We start from the raw sequence: 22,281 nt of genomic DNA on the forward strand, positions 1-22,281 counted from the left end.
CTTTTTTAATCTTATAAATTACTATGCATTTTATATTTTTTTAAATAGGGTAATAATAATTTATTTATTATGCACTAGCAACATTGTAATATTCAAGTTTGACGGGTCTAACCATAGATTTAGTATATAGGTACCCATCTATGGGTCTAACAGTGTTGGTTCTTAAGTTTATATTTGTAAAAAATATTGCACGATATTAAAATTTGGAACATTAGTAATTAATATATTTATGAGCAGTTTTGGCGTAAATCGGGTTAACTAAAAATAAATTTAACTGTGGCCTTACACATTATTATGCACAAAACTTTTGTGTCATCGGTGCAAAAATGACATTTACAGTGTTGCCAAATTAGTCAAGTTTTCCCAAAACATTGCAAAATATTTAATAAAAAATGGCCACAAAGTTGCATTTGATCGATTTGGAGACAATTTCTTGGAAATCTATCAAGCAAGAAGGCTTAGATTTAGATTACACGGTTGCAATACCAAAGGCAGTAGCCAGTACACTATATCAGGAGCTTGAAAGTACATTGGAGTACTTCACAGGACACCTTGCTAAAATTAAGTAAGTTGTTATTCAATAGTACCTATATAATAGTTGTCTTTATTTATGCTATGGTTATGTGGACATGATGCCACTGAATTGAATGTATAGATAGATAGTCAATAGCATGCTGGGCTTTAAATTTTAAAGTTCAAAATCTAATAAAGGTAGGTACTTACAGATTTCATTGTGTTGTAAAAGTTCAATGTGCTATTTAATGTGTATTTATAACAAAGCAATGATTATCTGAACGTTAGTACATAGATATCGTTTGGAAGATTACATTTTTTAAGTTCATTGTATTTGTAGGGTATTTGGCAAGATTTATGATTTGCCGCGACAACAAGTGGCTTACGGCGATCCAGGCATCACATATACTTATTCAGGCATAACTATCCCAGCTTTGCCGTGGCCAGCTCCTGTTTTAGCGTTGCGTGATTTTTTAGAGTCGCTAAAAGGAATCAAATACGATTTTGTACTGGTCAACAAGTGAGTTTTATCAATAGTTCTTTTGTTCTTTTTATATTTTATTAATTAGATAATGTAACAGTGGTTACAGGTAGATAATCTGATAGATTAGTTACCTATGTTACTACCAGCTTTACTACCAGTAGTACCTAAAACTGTCTATAATACTTCCACGTTACAAGTATAATATCATTGCTTCCACGTATTAATGCCACAGGACAGATAAGAAGTTTTTATTAATTTCATAAAAGACCTAATTCAAACCATAGAACAAAAATGCTTTAAAGCCGGGTTTTCACTATATGAGTACGCTCGGATCGAGTCCACACACACTGATGACTACTCGGATACTACTCACAGAGTGTGAACACGTGACCAGAGCGCACTCGGACGTCGGAATTCGATCAGAGTGGACTCTGACGCGGTTCTATTCTTACAAGTATACTCGGATCATTTTGTGAATAGAAAATACCTAAGAAAAAGTGGAATGAACGTGACTCAAAGAGGTTAATAAAGAGGTTTTGAACGTGTTTTTATCTTTTTACCTTTCTCTTCCACTTCTCGAATAAAATTATTTGAAGCACTCAGTTGGTCACGTCTTACAATTTTCTCTTGCTTTGTTTTTCCATTCCTAGATTGTTTACGTTAGCATTAACATATCTGCTAGAACTCGTATACCTCGTAGCAGCAGATCAGTCGTCATCATCCTGATTGTGCAAGGAGATTAAATGCTACTTGGACGCTAACGAACTCGTAAGGTATAAACCAAAGTGCGAATGGACTCCTATACGTTCGTACGAGTTATCGTACGAGCGCAATCGGTACGAGCGTACTCAGATCATCTCAGATGACTACTTGGACGCCACTCGTAACGTATTTATTGCATGCCGACAACGTCTGAGTGCGCTCGGATTACGTGCTTTAACGTTACGAGTAGCATCCGTGTAGTCATCTGATTGGATTACGTCCGGGTGTACTCGTATAGTGAAAATCTGACTTTAAATAGCAAATAGAAACCAACGTTTATTCTAATATCGTACGATTTGAGCTTAATAACAAAAAAGATGAACTTTAATTGGATAAGGTATCTGTTATTGCCACAGGTTGTTCATATGGTATTATAACAAAGTAGAGTAACTACCTAATAAAATGTAAAACTGTTTTGACCCGATTATTCATTTTTCTGTCATCCTGACGGACCGCCAGATATCAAATCGATATAGACAATGGGAAAAAAATCTAATTTACCAGACCAGTCTGACCTCAAACTGACGAACGGGAAACACCCATTCGAATATACAGGACGTTGAGTACCAAGTACAATTTATAAGTGTAATACAATATGTCTTATCAGATATAGAAATGGCTGCGATCACATGGGCGAGCACAGAGATAACGAACCGGAGTTAGATCCAAATTATCCAATAGCATCAATATCTTTTGGACAACAAAGGACCTTTGTTCTTAAACACAAAGATGCAAGAAAGCCTGGGAAAGATAAAAAACCAATTCCACCAGGTAAGTTTTATTTCAAATCTTCATACTTATTAATAGTGACAGAATCATCGATATTTCTAAGCTTATAAAACATGTAACGCAATAACCGGGCTTCGTATGTAACTGTTTGTTTAGCTTTTGTATTTACGTCTTCTTCTTGAAAAGGACTCTCGATAACAGTGCTTACTCGTCTGCCGTACGTCTCGCATCCTTCCAAGAACTGCCAGCAATCTTTTATGATATTATCTTTTACGACTATTAAGTGCTTTGCTAGGTGCTCGAGAAAAGATATGAAACACCGCTTTGCGTAAAACCACGTGTCAGTGCCGAGACGCTTGTTAAATGGTTCAAGTGACTTAATCACTCGAGAAATGCCAAACTCATAGTTTCCTTTTGCGCAATAAAGGGTGCCGATAACCAGATTTACGATACATAGATGATAAAACTTCTTTTGTGGATCTTCAAAGATTTGCTGTTCTTCTTCTTTTTCTATTTTTCTCATAATATCCTCCGCTTCTTCATTTTGAGACGTCATTATGTAAGACACACACAGGTTCGCGAGCACGACAGCGCTTACATCTAAAATGTTATCGTATTGTTTCTTAACAATAGGTTCATAGAAGCTAGCAGCTTCCTTATACTTATTTTCTTGCATGAATAATACGTGAGCTACATTAAGACGCCACACGTCGGATTCGTTACAAAACTCAACCGATTTACGAAATATCTTTTCGACTTGTCCATAGTTTTCTTGATCCCAATAAATTTTGGCTTGTGCCATAACCACTGGGATATATCTTTCTAAAGCCTCTTCGTATTCCACCACAGCTTTCTTGACTTGGTCATTATCTCCTTGAGAACGACTTTCTTGGACAACTTTAGTAAGTTTTCTTAGTTGTTCAGCATGTTTTGATGCAATATCTTCATATTTTTGAAATGCTTCCTCGGGAGATGTTTGGCTTGTAATTATAGCGTCCAGAAAATCGTACAAATATGGAGTAAGATATTTGTATGTGAATTGAGCATTCTCAGCCAACACGTCGGCTGCTAAATCGTAGTACTCAAATTTGCAATATAACAGCAAAAGGTTAGCAAACGTTTCTGGCGGGAATGGGTCCTGTTGGAGTAGAAAATGAAGTTTCTCAAAACCGTCTGTTGGTTTGATATCGATAGACGTAAGAGCCAAGTTGTGTAAGGTTATTGCATCTAACTCGTGTTCTTGTCTTGGTGGCATATCACTTAGAGCTTCTCTTGCAGCTTCAATGTTTTTTAGTTGATACTCTATGGCAGCTTTAAGATTGAAAACTTCAGTGAGTGCTGTTTCATGAAGTGTTAAAGTGTTTCCGACTGATTTTACTTCAGATGTTTCCGCTTGCATACCCACTGCCAACTCTGGATGATCTCGTATGCCTCTTTCAATAACCAGTGTAATATGTTTCAGTGCTTGTGGGTATTCTTTGAGCTTGAAGTAGCATAGAGCTATATTATAGTGCAGGTGAGCATTAAACCCCAAAACGTTTAAGCTTCTAGAAAACTTTTGCAAAGCGTCTTCGTATTGGTTGTCCTTATATAACAAACAACCAAGGTTTATATCTTTGTCCAGATCATCTGGAGGATATTCATCAACAAGTCCTTTTGCAGTCAATGTATCATCTTCACCGTATTTAATGGCTGATTGTAACTTTATTACTTTCCTTTCCAATTCTGGAGAATTGATTTGTATGGTAACTTTGTATGACTCCTCAAACATTGAAGCTTCGTAGAGGGCTTGGGCAAAATAAATTTTGTACTCAGGAATATCAGGGTGCATGGCTGTTAATTGTTCGTAGCAGTTGGCAGCTTCAACGAAGGATTGAGTTCTGAAGTAACAATATCCCAATAACGACAGTCCAGCTCTATTTGGATTAAAATTGATAGCGTCATTAAGTGCCTTAATGGCATCTTCGTACTTTGCTTCCTTTATCTGAAAATTACACAATTGAAATTCAAAGGTCTATACTCACTACACTTAAGATATGAATAAATTAGGATTGCACAATATTGATTACTTATACCGATAGAACTGATATTTTGATAAATCGTGTTGACTATTATGGAACACTGTAAACAATTATGAAAAAGACTTCATGAGGCATGTAGTAAATAAGTGGACATGTTTTCTTTAGGACATCAAACAGGTACCTACATGTGATAATGAATAACAACATCGATTATGGTCGAAACTAGTCGGATCGCTTCCGACTAAAATAAGTCCCGTTATTTTTATATTATAATATGTGATAACCGCGTTAGTTTTCATAATAAAATAACAAGTGCATGTGTAGGGAAATACTCATGCGCCATTATCAGACTAAAACCTTTGTGTCCAAAACTTTCTTCTTTTGTTATGCCAAGTGACGGGACGTGACTGGTGGTAAGCAATTCATAACAGTTGCAATGTCACACAGAGCCCTAAATCTTTAAGATCTTAGGGGAGCTGAGCGTATTGGTTCGACCAGCCAGTTAAACTTATCGAAATATTTATGTCCAATTCAATAAGACTGGTTAGATAACACAGTTGTTGCAACCCAAAATAGAACATCCAGACGTTTCTGATTAACTGTTACTAGGCTTTTACATTTCTTTGCTTGTGTAGAAACGATTTGACACACTAAGATTGACGAGAAATCAAATCACAACGGTTTTGCAATACACATAACTGATGTCACATTTTCTGTTAAAATTTAAAAAAAACTTTTGTTTATGCCCTATACATACGTGATATTGTTATGCAACTAATTAACTGAACGTGTACATCATAGATAATTATCGTCCTTATTATTAACCCATTATTTGTCACATTGCAGAACATGGGTCTCCCCTAAGCAGAGAATGTTGGAAGAAACCTTCTTTTGCTAATACATATTCTATGAAAATTATCTATGACTGTAATTTGAATTTGATTTATTTTTTATGTTCTTTGTCAAAAGGCATTGCAGAACACTTTTCCTCGTTCCAATAACTCGTGTTGTTTTTATTTTTTTCCAAGGGTTTGGGATAGAAAAGACCTCCTGTCTGTATTGAGGCTTCCACACACCACAAAGTCTACTTCGCTGGCTCAATGTGGTTTGATGATCTCACGCGTTTTACAAGGATTGTAGGTATACCTGCATTATTGTATATTATCACGTTGTGTCGCTATCCCATTGTCAAAATACATGAAATATTTAAGCCAAGATGTATTGACGTCAATTTTAAATCCATATTCTTGTCTAGAATTAATTTCTTATCATTTTTAATGATATTATAGGATTTTATTAATCTTTCGTCGTTAATCTTATCAATTCCACCGTTTTACGACAATTCAGACTGTATCTTTTTTTAAGTCTCTAGCAACGACATGGCCTGATAATTTTCGTTTATCGATCATACGAAATTGATTTTTCACTTATTTCCTTACTACCTATACTGTGTAATTGATGGGATTTTTCTTTTAGGTAGGACTAGATAACGTGACATAATTATCTCTTATTATGAAATCAAGGTCTTTCTGGGTGTGCCGGAACTAACGACGCCGTTGTGATTAATTTCGTGTTTGCCTATATAGTTCATTTATTGTTTTTCACTTTTTCCGAATTTTTTTTACATTTTAATAGTTTTTAACCTTATGAGGTTATTAATAGGCGTAAATAAATACTCATGTATTTTTTGTTAGTCTTACCATTGTGTAAATAGTTTTGGTGTACTGGCCGTCTTTTATTTGTAGGTAGTCCATTTCTCTCCACTTTTCAGTGTTCTATATCAACGAATTCGTGAACTTTGGTAAGAGTAAGAATTTTAATTTGTTTAGCATCAAGTTACCATAGCAACGGTAACAAAACAAATTTATACGTAGATACGGTTAGAGGTTGTAATGAATGCGGCTCTTTTGTGGTGATTTTAATATTATTTTGTTGGCTGTTGTGGAGTTGATTTCTGGAAAAAACTTAAAAAATTTATTATTACTTAAGAAAACATTTTTTACAGTTAAGATTGAATTGGAGCACGGCAGCGTCCTGTTCATGAATCCACCGACGAATGAACTATGGTATCACTCGTTGCCTGCAAGGAAAAAGTTGCTAGGAGCGCGAATAAACCTTACTTTCAGGAAAATGCTACCGAAGTGAAAATAATTTAACATACAGTTAGAATCACGTTAAGTTTATTGTTTAACTCTCGTGTACGTGTATCTTAAATAAAGCTTTATAACAGGTTTAAAAGTATACTGAATGTGTTAAAGTCATTGCTCATCGTAAAAAATGAGTTTAAAAAAGATAACAGCATATGTCAACGTCAATAAATATTTTTTTTTGATTTCGCGTCAGTAAGTGGATGTAAAATTTTTCCAATTTCCGTAACAGCATTTAAATAAAACGTGGAAACAAACTCCGCATCTTCAAATGTAAGTATTTCTGGTTAAAACTTGCAACTGTAACGCTTGTCCAATGCCCGTTTGTAATTTAGATTTACGTATTATAATTTGTTGCTTTATCACAGATTCTCAAGTACATTTCCATGATAAGGGGAGACTATATAACGAGGGAATCGTTAGATATTGGTCGTAATAGTGCCGTAAATTGAAATGAATGCTACTTCTCGCGTGAAACACCGTTTAACAGTTCTAAATCAGGGACGATGGGCTGAAGTAAGAGAGTCTGTATTTGCCAGGCTATTTGAGTGCCGTGTGTTAAAATTTGTCTAATATTTGGTACTTGCGAGTTGGTGATAATGTGGTACGGGTCTAAACCGCAACGGTCGTATAAATATATGATGTTTGCTTCGAAGATGCCGTCACTACGGATCGACCAGAGCGATTTGAAGTGTAAGAATGGGTGCGACTACTATGGAAACCCACAGTGGCAGGGATATTGCTCTAAGTGCCACAGAGAGCAGATGCAGAGGCAGCGTCGAGCTGGTATGTGCAATTTCTAATTTAACTTTTGTTATCCTTGTATGGGTCGTAGGACCCATACAATACAATACAATGTCAGTAGTGACATACTTGTGTCCATAACAATATTGATAAGCGCTTGTTAATAAATTATAATTTTTCATTAATGTAAAGACAGAGGTCTTTTCTGTCCTACAAAATAAAAAGTAGAAGTTATTACGACACAAACAATGTATTGTTTCTGCAAGTTGTTCTGTCAAGGAACACAAAAAACTTAAATCAAAATTCGAAACAACCATAGACAACCGACATAGAAAATATTTTAGCAAAAAGGTCTTCTAACACTGCCCCTTACTTAAGCAATCATAATTAAGTAATGGAAATGTGTGAGAGTACAAAATACAATAATAGTTATTGAACTATTATTGTTTGTAAAATGTTTAGGTTTAGTTTAGGTTATTGAACCTAAACTAAACCTAAACATTTTACAAACAACCCATGCTTTGCTTTAGGCAAGACTTTTGTAAACAGGTCTGCCTCTAACCTTGTTCATGTTTGTACTCTAAACAGACCACTTTATCATCAACACATTCTTGTATGATATGATGGTGAGCGTCTATGTGTTTAGTTCTCCTAAAACATTCATTCTTTACCATTTTGAGTGCGTTACGGTTATCATTAAATATAGTTATGGGTTCTGGTGGTGACCGGCTTCTGTATTTGAGTTCGAATAAACAAATTTTCATCAAATTTGCCTATTTTATACAACTCCCAAGAACTTAGTACTCAGTTTCAGGGCTAGAACAAGCTATCTTTTGTTGTTTGCAACAGTTGCAGTTGCTGTAAAAAGCACAACAATTTAAAAAGTAAAAGCTGAACCTACTCCGAAACCCTAATATGAGTTTCGATTAGTCTTATATGCTAACTAGGTTAATTAAGAGCATTTACGCAATGAATGTGAATGCCAATCTGCCTATTAATTATGTTAATTGGTATGATTGAAAAAATACATTTAAGCAAATACAGGAAAATACCAAAGCCGCATGTAGGCACGTGTCATAACAACAACAAAGAGAATATCAATACAATCAACACTGACAATTTGATTGCAGTCAAGGATTATTTGTCTCTCAAAAAGTCCACCACTGTGATATTGACATGTTTTTTCTTTTGCATAAACTGAAGTGCAAAAGAACTTAATATCATATTTCCTCACTTGATCCCCTTTTTTCTCTGCCTCCCTCTTCCTAATCCCATTTCTGAATTTCTTTTTTGTAAGTTCTCCATTTGCGAGACAAAACTAAAACCTTGCCTGAAACACTAACCGCGAAAAGCCAAATTGAATAAAAAATGTACTGCCGCCTTACCTATTTGTGCCGCTAAGCAGTAAAGTGGGCATTATTTCGTTTAGGCTTTGAAGGGTAAGGGTGCCGTAGAAATTCTCTCAATTCACTCATGGTGACGGGCACAGTGGCAGTCCCCGTCAGGTCTTTGTGATTTAAAGCTCTGTGTGGCGCCAACTTGTTCATCCCGTCACTTGATATAAAAAAAAAGTTTGTTTTTCCTAATTTTTTCTTATTGGTAAATCAGATGAAATGTGGTTTAAAGAACTTTGAGATATTAAAAAAGTGTCCTTAATATAGCTAATTCTTTGCCGGTTGTTCTACCTGCAGTGCTATTCATGAGTTCCGTATTGTAGACTAGGTGCTTTATAGTTACAAGGTATGATAGTGGTGCCTGATTAGGCAGGTACTGCACCGAAAATCTCACCACTTATTAAACTACCTAACAATTATTGCATGACAGATAAATGTTTTATCACTTTTTGATAAAATGATCAAACTTAATGCTGATTCTCGCCTTTATTGTTATCAATTCTAAAACAACTTGATAAACATATTAAAAACAACAGATTGATTAAGTTTAACTGATTATTCAAAACATTGTTCAGTGTTCAATTAGATATTAGAAGAATTTATTAAATTGTCAGTCAAGTTCACTTTATTTTGTAAGATTAAAATTAACCAATATTTTGATTGTGAATGCTTTACCAAATCATATTCCCATAAAAAGTTACAATATCAGCTGTGACCATGTGGCCTTTTGGTTTATTTGAAAAAACTTGACTTGATTTAAATCTGAAAATATAGTTTCATCTATGTTTCATAGTTTCAATGTGTAGCAATCGTGAAATCCTAGGAACTTCAATAGTTTAAATATATTAAAATGTACAATTTGACGTTATTATTTCAACAGAAAAAGCATCATCAGCGACGCTGCCAAAGCCGGAACAAAAGAAGCCAGAGCGCAGCGCAAAGTTGAGCTCTCACTCGTCCTTCTCCAAGTTCGAAGAGAAACGCCTCCGGCAGAGCGAGACCTTGAAAAAGGCTAATTTGCTGAAGTTCAGCATGTTCAAGAAGAGCAACACAGGTAAAATCACTAATCATATAGTTTACAGTCTGCCAATGCATATTGAAAACTTGACAGGTTTTCCATAGGTTGTGTACCCTTTTCGGTATTTAGACTTCGTCATGATGATTCTTTTCGATGGAAGAATGATAAACATTTATAAATGTACATTTATAAGTTCTGAAATAAAAGTCTTTATTATTATTATTATTACTTGGAAATGAAAGTAATAACGTACAAGCCGCCACAGGGATCCGACCCGTCGAACTCTAAACTCAAACCATCTTTATTTCATAAGTGAGCAAATTACAATTGCATTCGTAAGGTAGATTCCCCTGAGAAGAATGAGCAAGAAACTTTAGGGGTTGCTCATTGTAAATATACACTTGAATATATTTATCAATTCTCATTTACACACAGAGAGAGAGAGAGAGATTAGCAGTAGAGTTCTTAGTAGCAGTAGGCGCCTTGTGAAAGAGCTCGCCCAGGGAAGTACTGCTACCTTACTTCTGCTGCCAAGCAATAATGTGAGCATTACTGCGTGCGGTTTGGTTAAGGGCTGTGGTGAAATTATAGGCACATGGGATTTATCAACTTATGTCTCAGGGTGACGGGCATAGTGGCGGTGCCTCGATCTTGGCGATTGACTGACTTGAGCATTGAGTAGAGTTCTGGAATACGACCCTCAAATTAAAGCTCTGAGGGTAAGCTCTAAGCTCTGCTCGTATTCCAGACCTCTACAAGACAAGGACTTGAGTATAATTTCTGTACGGCACGGGAGTCGTACCGCCACTGAACTGGTGGTTCTTTACGCTCCGGGACGGCGAGTGTCGAAATAAACATGCTGGTTACAGCCGTATTACAGCTTCGTATGGTACTGTTGAGGTCTTCTTTTCTATAATTGCTGTTGCGAGCGGGCGCTGGATTGAATGCGGGCCGGAGTCTTCTCTTTTTTTTTGGTTGCTGTTGCGGGCGGGCTCGGCGCTGGAGTGAAAGCGTTGGCCGTGTCGCGCGCACCTTTTATCTCTTACGCAGCCGTTTGCAGGGTCGAAGTGCGGGGAGGCGCGGGGGGAACACGGCCGAATACGGAGCTGTGAGGCGGGCTCGAGCAATACGTTAACGAGAGCCGCCCGCTCAGCTAGACCTCGGCATTTATTTAACATTTTACGTCTATTCTATTATTATTCTTTTGATGAAATCTTTTTCTAAGATAAGCTGGTCTTTTTTCTATTTTCTATCTATTTGTATATTTTACTTAATTTATCTATTGCGAAGTAAGAGGCCGAACCATAAATATTTTTAATTATGAAACTAGTAAGTTACAATAGGTTATAAATGATAAGTAGTTAAATCTATTTTAATTTATTATAAGCGGCCGACCCGTACAATTTCTAGTGCTTTAAATCATACTCAAGTCCTGACTTGAGCTTTGAGTAGAGTTCTGAATTACGACCCTGAGTGGCACTGCAAATGTTATGGATAAGCGTGACACTTACACTAGGCGCACGACTTGTTGGTCCTGTCGCTTGGTAGAATAATAAAAAAAAAAATCTAAATTCAGTAAAGAAGCAGCCATTCGCTTGTCGAGTAACCCTATCTAGACATGTTAATGTTTGCATGCCAAAATTCCATTGTATAAAGAAACTATTCTCTTACAGAAGATCACGAACAGCATCAAACAGAAAAGAAGCCCCCCGAGTTCAAAATTCCATCAATGGTTAATGAAGGCATGAAGCGGGATTTCCGTATGCGTTTCCCAGCGTTGACGCCGCAGGCGGATAGAGACTGTCGCGTCTTCGTGCATTCGTTCATCATGGATGTGATCAAGTGTTCCAATGTCTTGACAGTAGATGAGTTATCCGAGAGGGTGCAGAGGCAGTATCAGGTTAGTTTTTGCTGGTTCGTAATAATCTTAGTTAAAAGATGACAAATGGAATAAAGCGACAACGGTGTTCATCGCAGTATTCTCATGTTCTATTGATATATGTACATAAGCTCACACCCTAGTAGCAGTAGAGGTCCTTGTGAAAGAGTTTGTCCAAGGTAGTACTGCCACCTTACCTATTTCTGCCGCTAAGCAGTAATGTCAGCATTACTGTGTTCCGGTTTTGAAAGGTAAGGGTGCTGGCGAAATTCTGGGCGCATATCTTTGCAATTTAATGTTCTGAGTGGTATTGCAACTGTTATGGACGGACGTGTAGTCAGGCGCACGATTTATTCGTCCCGTCTCTTGATGTTATAAAAAAAAAGTTCCACAGGAGGGGTAGGCAGACACTTTACTCTGTACTGACACAACTCTCGCCCGAGACTCACACATCGGCTACCCTTTTCATACAACTTCTTTTATTCTTGTCACTTTGGATCCCAGCCGTTAGAGGACATCACTGATCTATTCAACGTAAGTCCTTCTGAGACGTCCTCTTAAAATCCTTCCATTCACATTCGCATCATAAATGTGTTGTAATTTTTCTTTCATCCATCTGCTCTATAATACATGCCCAAATCACCTCAACATTTCTTTCTCTATTCTAGTCACCACATCGTCTTTCAAGCCACATCTTTCACGTATTATTGTATTCTTCACTATCACTCAAAATTTTCCTCAAAGATCTCATCTTCACTGCAATAATTCTACTTTCATGCTTCTTATGTCATACCCAACTCTCACTACCAAACATCAGTGTACGAATCAGCTAAGCATTGTGTATGAACATGTCTGCTTTTTGGGATAAGATGTTGCTACTTGTTAGACTATTTATGAATCCGTTTACTGCCTTTCTTACCCTTCTTTCAATGTCTTCATCAAACTTTCCACTATTGATATAACCTGTTAAATGCAGTATTGACATTTTTGTACCAGCATCACTATTGTTTAAAGCAAACAACCATAAACACAACAATGAACACGTCTAGTATTTGATGTAATTTTTTAAACACCCAATGAACATGTTAATTTGAAATTTATTTAAGGTGAAGGAAAATATTGTGAAACCTGCACGTAGCAGAAGGTTCACAACCTTCGGAAAACGTGTGTAGTATCTGGATTGGGCATTGGGCCATTTTTTTTATAACTTCAAGTGACGAGACGAACAATTCGTGCGCCTGATGGTAAGCGACACGCTTATCTGTAACAGTTGCAGTACCACTGTCTCATGTGCCTGTAATTTCACCAGCACCGTTACCCTTAAAAACCGGAACGTATTAATACTCACATTAACGAATAAATGGGTTGCTGATGATATTAAACAAAGAATAATTGACGGTTGTTTGTACTTTGCAGCGTTTCATGAAATTCATGGACACATCGTCCCATTTTGCGGACGTGGACTCTGATACGAAGGAGCTGATAATGGACTTCGTTGAGAAACACGCCATGAACTATTTGCATGAGTAAGTTTGCTTATTTTAGCTTAAATAATTTTTTCATCACACTTGCACCACACCCCGGACACTCCAAACAACGGTCTAAAGATATTTACCTACTACTACTACATACAGCAAGGCGCTATTTGCACACGCACAAATGTGTGCGTGAAGTGGCAGGTTTACCCGTCATTTTCTCGTACTATTACGTGGTCAGAGCGGCAACATAGCGAAAATTCTAACGCGTATCTGTTATCCATAATTCTATTAAGAGGGAGCAGAGGAAAAATTCCTAATCTTCGATTTAATTTTAGAGGGGTATATCCACTTTAAAGTTAAAAATAAAATATTGTATGAGTAACTACACGATATATTCAATCATAGACATTAATCAGAAACATAAAACAATAAAGTTTCCTCGATAGATAAAAATCACGATGACCTCTAATTTTCACATTTTTTCGATTTATCCTCGAAATGTTATAGGTTATTAGCACAAAAATTAGATAATTAATTATATTTATGCATGATCGAGAACTGTCACTACGGATTTTTTAAAATCCCTTTAGTTTTAGAGTTATTCCGCTAAAACGAATTTGGTACTTTTAATGCGCAAAATTCAACATCTCCTGTCGCATGTCACGCGACCTTCAGGCATATATTTGTTTCACAAATTTGGGCGGAGCCAACGTCAAAACTTTTTTGGCATGCTCCCTCTTAATAGGATCCTAATAATTACACGTATTCGTTAGGTAATATTATATTTTTCATTAATTCACTAACTAGAATATTCCTGAACGTTTATTTTTTTTAAAAATTTGAAAACACTTGAAATGTTATATTTTGGACAGGTACTTTTAAATAAGGTAACCAAGGTATTTGAAATTGCGTGTCTAATTTTATCATTACTTAGTTAATAATTTGAATCGCTACTTGTCTGCTATATTACATCTCATTATATTGATATAATAAATCTGTATCATATATTACTCTGCGTTAAATAAATGAAGAAAATAATAACTGTGTTAATAAATGTTTTTCTTCTTTTCTTTGGTACGGTATATAAAGCTAGGGAGGAGCGGGGTGTGTCCATTCTCGTTACTTTTTACTTCTCTGGTTGCACGTAAATCGTATGATTGCATGCAGGCTAACTTGAATGTAATGCCAAGCAATATAGGCATGGTCCGGTAATGAGAAGAAAAAAGGCGCTTGGTTTTTATTTGGGGCATTACAGTTAAGTTAGCCTGCATGCGACCTACTATATACGTGCATCACACAGCCATTTGACGCTTTTTTTAATCAACTTGTTATTGAATATCGTCAGAAAAATCGTGTTGATATCACTCCGCCCGCACCGCGCAACTACCTCAGGAACCAACTTAGTTAAGAGGTATATGTATAAACGAAAAATAAAGGAAAAATGATTGGACGGAATTAAGACTGTATGTCCCCAGGAACGTCACTACAGTCTCTGTCATTAACATCATATCAAACATTTTATAATGGTTACAGATTACCGTCAGTTGTGTTTTCCCCACTGGGAACAGACGACGAGAGGCTGGACCGAGCGATGTCGGACCGCATACAACAGCTGAGCTGGGTTGGGGAGAAGCATCTCGAGTGCAAGCTGGATAAGAGCAACGCTCGGTGCCGCCAGTTGTTGTATAAGGCTATAAGTGGTGAGTACAGAAAGACACATCAATGGAGGTTCACGTTTTCTGCCTACCTCAGTAGGTATTATGAAGCTGTCAGTTTTTCACCAACGAATATAGTACATTATTGCAGAGGCAGGAAAGTAAGGGATGGTTTGCGAGTATGAGTTACAAGGTTGTTATACGAGTCAGGCAATCCTCGTTCCCGCCGAGGTGTATATAGTGCTTTTCTCAAACAATGTGAGGAAGTAATAAATGACTAAAGAAGAAAGGAGAATGTATAATAGAATAAATGAACCTAGTTTATTATGACAAATTTTGCTTCTTTTTCAATGTTGGCGGAGTCCACTACAATTCACTATTGTATTATCGTTCTTCTCACTCGAATCGATTTTCTCGAAGAAAATAAAAAAAATACAAAAACATAAAAATAACAAAAAAGAACTTCAACGTTATTGACTTACAAATAAATGGACGACGGGTCTAATACAAAAACCACGAAAAAATGTCCCAAGTCAACCTATTTAAACGTAGTGACATGTAAAGGAATATGAAAAAGCTAAAACGTTGAATTTAAATTGTAATGTCATCGCAGTATCGCGCTGTCAGTCGAACAAATGAAGACTAAAGCGGAGTTTGACGCCCTGTATACGATTTTAACGCCTTACAAGTTCGGACACTTTTTAGCGCGGACCCGACGTCCATATAATTGTAAGTCAATGTTCAAAGTCTTTCGTTTATTTTGCCGCCATATTTTTAAGTATGTGGTGCAGGTATCATAGATAATTTTTTTTATTTCTCGTAATTACGGACACTGATGCTGGTGAGCAATTGGCTGCATAAGTGTTACATAGTGTGTATACATACGTCTTTGTTACTAGATATATTTAAAATTTTAGAGCAGCGCACAGTAATGGATTTTCATAGTTATTGATTAAGAGTTGCACGCTCCATAAATGACAATCTTTGTGAGTTCTTTTTTTAAAGTAATGCAAACATTTCCGAACATTTTTGAGAAAAGTAAATAATAGTACATCGTGTATTAAAGGCGGTAAATAAGAAATTACAAACGAGGCTCTATTAGAAGTCCGAAGTCGAAGACTGAGGTACTGAGGTGTGTGTGGCTTCACACTTGCACGTAAATAGAATAGACATTAATTGCAACGCCACAACACAGATACAAAAAAAAATGATAACACAAATAAGGAAAACAAAATTAAAGGTATAATAATTAATTAATAAACAAAAAAAAATACAATAAAAAACAACATTAAATAAGACAAATCTGACAAAAAACAAATAATAATGACTACAAATATTGTACTGTCATTTGTGTGGTTGTGACGTACGCAAAAGGACTTCATTCAGCATAAACCACAGCCATAATTGACTGCAGCGCTGGTTTTCAATGAGCCCTGAGCCGAGATGAGTGACGGATGTGTGTGTGCTTAAATATTTGTGTATGTGTTCGTTGTACATTGTGTTACTGCTGTATGTTATATTAAAGATAGTAAAAATACATAAATATACATTGACTTACAAATGGACGACGGGTCTAATACAAAAACCACGAAAAAAATGTCCCAAGTCAACCTATTTGAACGTAGTGACATGTAAAGGAATATGAAAAAGCTAAAACGTTGAATTTAAATTGTAATTTTTTTTTTTTTTTTTTTTTTTTATTTATTTATTTCAGGCAACTAGGACCCATAGATACATACCTTACAGACTAACATACATATAATATAACAATAACAATATAAAAACAAAATACACCTATGTATATTATATATACCTTAAAACAAACATACATACAATATAATAATAAAAACTAATCTACACGATTTCCCTTATCGGCGACGTGTGGCGCAATCTGGTGTCAGGTAACCGGCCGCGGAATCGCCGATATATGACACCCTTCGGCCAAAATTCCTCTTTCATGAAGGTCGAAAGATGTTCGGTCGGTATTCTCACCACAAACGAATTGAAGTTCACGTTGCGGCGAGACTCCAACCGCTCGACCCTCAGGGTGTATTTGGTTTTATGGCTGATATACTCCACTATTTCCTCAGACTTCGTGGAGTAATGCAGCCGCGACAGGTACAACAGCGTCGTCGGTACGGCCGGACGCAGCAGGAAGTTCGGTCCTGTCGGAGCTGTGCCACACTGGTTACGGCTGGTGGGCTTCCTCTTCACCACCTTTGTGAAGCCATCCTCGTCGCACTGGACCGTCTGCCTCTGTGGTTTTGCAACTTCAGAGACAGGCACACGGAAATTGTTTTTATCCTTAGCCGATTGCCGCCGCTCGAATTTCGAAGTGGCGGGTCGGCTAGTTGAAGCGGCTACAGCGGCTACAGCGGCGTATGCACGTGTCGGGGTTGACGTGCACACGCGTGACATTTCCACCGAGGCAGAGGGGCGGGCAGCGGGGCGCGGCGCATCATGCGCGGTGGCAGCAACGAATGGTGACGCATTGTGTGCCGACTCGAAACTGCTGACCGAGGCATTCAGCGCAGCTCCGCGTCGTGTGTTTACATTAGAGGCTCCTGGTGACCTACATACCGAAACAGCATTGCTTAATAACGCAACTTGGGTACGCAGCTCACTTATGATGTTATCCGAAGCCTCTAATTTACACTGTACTTCGGCTAGGCTAGACTTCAGGGACGTAATGTCCTTCAGCAGCCTAGTAACATCGACGTGGTCGAACGTGACGGGGGGCAGCTTGTGCAGCTCCTTCGCCACGAATGTAGGCACGTCGTCCGGGTCAGTCTCCTTCAGCAGCGTGATGATGTCTTGGAGACTCTTCACGCCTCCATCCCTCCGGCGAGATGGCATCTCTTCGGCTTTACCGAGACGCTGGAAAAGCAGCATCTTGCCACTGCAAATCTCATCTTCACTGAAATTTGATTTGCATATCTGCACTATGCTGACTTCATCCATGGTGTCGATAGCGTGTACAATGAACGCCAGGAGCTCATTGGCAATGAGTTGCTGGGAATTCATTGTCAATTACGCGCAGCGGCTTGTGCCGCTCGAAACACGAGTTAGGTGTAATTAACTCACTTCGTCGTGGCACGTCCGTTTCCGAACGCGCATTGCTACGGACTGATGTCATCACAGTACTGTCTAATTTTGCTTGCTTCGCTGTCAGTCGAACAAACGAAGACTAAAGCGTGAATGACGCTCTGTATACGATTTTAACGCCCTATAAGTTCGGACACTTTTTAGCGCGGACCCGACGTCCATATAATTGTAAGTCAATGTAAATGTAGCAAAAAATTTAAATATACCTAGTATGCGCGTTTATAGTGTTTACGTAACAAATAAAATTATGCAATATACAAATCGTTCGCTCCCAGTCAAGTTGCGACGAAAGATGCGCGGACGGACGCACGGGAGGAGAATAATATGATCGTATGCAGGTTAACTTGAGTATAATGCCCCAAATAAAACCATCGGGCCTTTTTTCTTCTCATTACAGCCGTGGTCGTTAATGATATATACAATATTATGATTGCACATAATATTTACGTGCAAGTGTGATGAAAATGGAATTTATTATTGCAGAACTGCTCGGCATGGACAGCGCGATGTCGCCCGGCGGCAAGCTGGCGCGTGTACGCCGCTGCTGCCGGCACGTGCTAGCGCTGTGCGACGAGGCGCCGGCCTCCGCCGACGACCTGCTGCCCGCGCTCATATTCACGGTGACCATTTCTTGCTTACCACAAACGCTGTGCCGGCGCAACTCCCCGTCACACCTCCGTGTACCGATACTCGTAGATCCCATTTGGTTGGTGCAATATCTGCTGAGCTTTGATACTGTTATATATCTCTTTGGTACATTGTTACCTGGGTTACGTTTGACATATTATTCCATTATTATTCAATAAAATGTCTTAAAGTGATTTCTGTATTTTTATGAATATACTACAAATTGGCGACGATGGACGAACTCACGCGACTATACAGAACACGTACATCGATTCGCGGCCAATTGACAAAACTGGAACACAAATTCTCAGAAATTCACGAAAACATTACAGAGTATGAAGCTAACGTCAGACTCTCAAACCTGGAAATTTATGAAAAGAAGTTTGACATGGTACAGACGGACATCGAATCTCAAATCGAAGCCGATTTCGAAGCTGAGGTCGAACAGAGGTACAGTACTCAGGAACAAATAATCAATATTAAATTGAAGCTTCAAAAGCTGCGCCCTACACCAACAGTAGTTCACGCGCCATCGCAGAACTACGAGGACGCACTCGTCGCACGTTCAACAAGCTCATTGCCACCAAAACTTAACTTACAACCTTTTCATGAAAAAGAAACATTTAAAAATTTTGTAAAACGTTTGGAAATGTATTTACAACTGTGCAATTACGAGGACATGCGCACCAAAACTTTAATGTTATTATCTTCTCTGTCACCGGAATTACATCAGAAGGCATATGATCTCTGCTCGCCCTCCGACCCCCGTGAACTAGAGTTCAGTGTACTCGTTAAAACCCTAGAAGAGTATATAGACCCTAAACCAAGTATCTGGGCTTGCCAACACAAGTTCATATCACGAGTACAAGGAGTAGATGAATCAATAATAACATATACATCGGAATTGAAACGTTTAGCCCAAGATTGCGAATTTACATGCGACGGTTGTAAGAAATCCATCTGTAACAACTTTTTAACATTACAGTTTATTAGAGGACTTCGTGACAACGATATTAAGACAAAAATCTTAGAAAACAGATCTGTAACTGATTTTGCAGACCTAGTTCGTACTGCAACCGCGATAGAGATGGCAAAGTCAGACAGCGACTTCATAGCACAGCCATCACAATCATGTAAAAACAACTTCCAAGTCGTCACACGATTTAAAAACCCCACGACAAACAATAGAGCGCCTATATCAATACGCGACTTAAGAGGCAAATGTTTCCGCTGCGGAAGCGCAGATCACCGCGCATCAGTCTGTAAATTTATCAACGATATCTGTAACAAATGCCTGCGCAAAGGACACATAGCACGTGTTTGTTTGCAATCGTTGAATACCAATAAACAAATTGAATCGGAACAAACATCCATACACAGAGAACCGCACTCATCAGATACCGTCGATGACGACACGCCCTGGAACACCAATATCATTCGGTCCAACAACTCTGATAAGTACATGATAAATATACACATAGATGGTAAAGGCGCGGAAATGGAAATAGACACAGGCGCTACGCTGTCATCCATGTCTGCTAAAGATTTTAGAAAACTAAATACGGGTCGAAAAATATTTAACACTGAAGTTACAATGCGAACTTATACTGGAGAAATAATTAAACCTCTAGGTGTTGTGTACGTCACTTGTAAATACAAGAATCAATCATTCAACGGCAAACTTTATATAATTAAGCAAGACGTTGATCCTATATTTGGTCGTGCATGGATACGTTTGGTAAAAATGGACCTAGCTAACATCAACGCCATCAAGGAATCCACGCATTCCCACTTAGAAGATCTCTTAGAGGAGTATGCTTGTATATTCGATGGCACATTAGGCTGCATTCCTAATTATAGAGGGCACATCGCTTTGGAAGATAACACCACACCTATTTTTGTGAAGCCAAGACGTATTCCCTACGCATTAAAAGAAAAAGTAGACGAGGAAATAGAACGGCTCTGTCAACAAGGAGTCATTACGAAAGTAGACAATGCCGAATGGGGTACACCGGTTGTGCCGATCGTGAAGCCGAACGGGAGCATCCGGCTCTATGCCGACTATAAAGTTACGCTGAACAAATATATTAAAGTCGAACAGTACCCGATTCCTATTATTGAAGACATCTTGGTGGAGATGAACGGCGGCGAAATATTCTGCACGTTAGATATTAGCCAGGCTTATCTACATATGCTAATGGATGAACAGAGTGCCATGATGCAGACGCTGAGCACGCACAAGGGAACGTTCAGGGTCAACCGCCTTATGTTCGGCGTTAAAGTGGCACCTAACCTATGGCAAAAGTTCATGGATAGATTACTCAAGGATATTACTGGAGTCAAATGTTTCTTTGACGATATTATCATACAGGGATCAACGGAAGGACAATTGCTCGCTAGGCTCCGGATTGTTTTACAAAAATTGAAAGAGACCAATTTGAAACTCAACAAGGACAAATGTCATTTTATGCAAAAAAGTATTAAGTACCTCGGGCATATTATCGATAAAGACGGTCTTCATAAAACCAAAGACAAGGTCAAAGCAATTCTAGATACGAACCGTCCGAGCAACATTAGTGAATTACGTACATTTCTGGGCATGGCCAATTACTACAATAAGTTCATACCCAATTTAGCTTCTATCTCATGCCCACTGAATAATTTACTTAAGAAAGACACCGAATTCACATGGTCATTTGATTGTGAGGATGCATTCAACAAAATTAGGAAAGAAATTCTTAGTGAACGAGGTTTAGTCCATTTCGATCAGACTAAACCTCTAGCACTCGCCACAGACGCGTCGTGCAGCGGGCTCGGAGCTGTGCTCTCTCACAGGCTGCCAGATGGCTCAGACAGGCCCATTGCCTTTGCGTCGCGTTCGCCACTACCAGCGAAAAGAAATACAGTCAGATTGACAAAGAAGCGACATCAATCTTTTGGGGACTAAAAAAATTCTTTCACTACTGTTACGGTAGGAAGTTTATACTAGTCACAGATCACAAACCACTAACGATAATCTTCAATCCGTATAAAACACTACCGGCAATGAGCACTATGAGACTTTTCCACTACGCACATTTTCTTTCCGGCTTTGACTACAGCATAGAGTATAGATCATCAGCTGAGAACAGTAATGCAGACTACCTATCCCGATTCCCAGTTGACATGATAGCTACAAACATTATTGACGTTAATTGTGCCTTCCAATTGCAACAAATTAACAACATTTCGATTGACCGCCAAACGATTGCGGATGAAACCCAAAGGGATTCTGAATACGAGGCTGTAGTAGAGGCTTTGCAGTCAGGAACGAGTGTGACGCGATACGGTTATAATGATAATGAGCTGACGCTGCAGGATGGGTGTATTTTAAAAGGCACTAGAGTTATGATCCCAATTGCCATGAGACAGGCAGTACTGGAAGACATACATACGGGTCACCTAGGAATAGTGAAAATGAAACTCCTAGCACGAGGCTTTGTTTACTGGAAAAACATCGATAAAGACATTGAGGACCTAGTTAAAGGTTGTCGTGAGTGTAGGCTAAACCAGAACCAACCAGCACGGGCACCACGCCACCCCTGGGAGACCCCTATAACCCCTTGGCAGAGACTCCACGTTGACTTCGCGGGTCCTATTCAAGGACAATCGTTGTTTGTCATTGTGGATGCATTTTCGAAATGGATAGAAATTATTCCCACTAAGACGACAACAAGTTCATGGTG

The 22,281-nt window shown here is 38.3% G+C and overlaps 3 protein-coding genes across 8 annotated transcripts in view; 2 read left to right on the forward strand and 1 right to left on the reverse strand.

The window, feature by feature from the left end:
- The first annotated feature begins 284 nt into the window (after positions 1-284).
- LOC113237046 (DNA oxidative demethylase ALKBH2-like) lies at positions 285-6,808 on the forward strand. Of its 4 annotated transcripts, none has more exons than XR_003311005.1 (5): positions 285-565; positions 854-1,033; positions 2,367-2,530; positions 5,538-5,645; positions 6,515-6,653. XR_003311005.1 is itself a non-coding variant. In XM_026473290.1 (4 exons), the coding sequence occupies exons 1-4, from the start codon at positions 393-395 to the stop codon at positions 6,652-6,654; spliced, it is 657 nt and encodes a 218-aa protein (XP_026329075.1). In that variant the 5' UTR covers positions 285-392; the 3' UTR covers positions 6,655-6,808. The 4 variants fall into 4 exon arrangements, 2 of the variants coding, with proteins under 2 accessions (XP_026329075.1, XP_026329076.1); XR_003311004.1 differs by having other exon boundaries at positions 5,538-5,649; positions 6,515-6,611; XM_026473290.1 differs by lacking the exon at positions 5,538-5,645 and having other exon boundaries at positions 6,515-6,808.
- LOC113237045 (tetratricopeptide repeat protein 30A) lies at positions 2,538-6,263 on the reverse strand. The gene is made up of 2 exons (XM_026473288.1): positions 6,210-6,263; positions 2,538-4,472 (listed from the first exon to the last, which is right to left on the reverse strand). The coding sequence occupies exons 1-2, from the start codon at positions 6,261-6,263 to the stop codon at positions 2,538-2,540; spliced, it is 1,989 nt and encodes a 662-aa protein (XP_026329073.1).
- Positions 6,809-6,822: 14 nt separating the features above from the next.
- LOC113237043 (rab5 GDP/GTP exchange factor) overlaps positions 6,823-22,281 on the forward strand; it is a 25,181-nt gene continuing 9,722 nt past the window's right edge. Inside the window, exons 1-7 of one of the 3 annotated variants that reach the window (XM_026473287.1) lie at positions 6,823-6,929; positions 7,313-7,442; positions 9,675-9,848; positions 11,486-11,712; positions 13,108-13,217; positions 14,703-14,869; positions 18,413-18,549. In XM_026473287.1, coding sequence (XP_026329072.1) covers positions 7,313-7,442; positions 9,675-9,848; positions 11,486-11,712; positions 13,108-13,217; positions 14,703-14,869; positions 18,413-18,549 — 945 coding nt within the window. In that variant the 5' untranslated portion in view covers positions 6,823-6,929. Of the gene's footprint in view, positions 6,930-7,255; positions 7,443-9,674; positions 9,849-11,485; positions 11,713-13,107; positions 13,218-14,702; positions 14,870-18,412; positions 18,550-22,281 lie in introns of those variants that run through there. The other 2 variants (XM_026473286.1, XM_026473285.1) reach the window with 2 other exon arrangements.

The sequence above is a fragment of the Hyposmocoma kahamanoa genome, unplaced genomic scaffold, assembly GCF_003589595.1.
Source record: "Hyposmocoma kahamanoa isolate Upper Pololo Valley unplaced genomic scaffold, ASM358959v1 93, whole genome shotgun sequence".
Lineage (NCBI taxonomy): Eukaryota > Metazoa > Arthropoda > Insecta > Lepidoptera > Cosmopterigidae > Hyposmocoma > Hyposmocoma kahamanoa.

Excerpts from the sequence above, each read along its gene's own strand:
- LOC113237045 (XM_026473288.1), bottom strand. The coding sequence starts at position 6,263 with ATGGACTACCTACAAATAAAAGACGGCCAGTACACCAAAACTATTTAC. Across the intron at positions 4,473-6,209 it reads CCAAAACTATTTACACAATG|ATAAAGGAAGCAAAGTACGA; the intron begins GTAAGACTAACA and ends TGTAATTTTCAG.
- LOC113237046 (XM_026473290.1), top strand. The coding sequence starts at position 393 with ATGGCCACAAAGTTGCATTTGATCGATTTGGAGACAATTTCTTGGAAA. Across the intron at positions 566-853 it reads GGACACCTTGCTAAAATTAA|GGTATTTGGCAAGATTTATG; the intron begins GTAAGTTGTTAT and ends TTGTATTTGTAG. Across the intron at positions 2,531-6,514 it reads TAAAAAACCAATTCCACCAG|TTAAGATTGAATTGGAGCAC; the intron begins GTAAGTTTTATT and ends CATTTTTTACAG.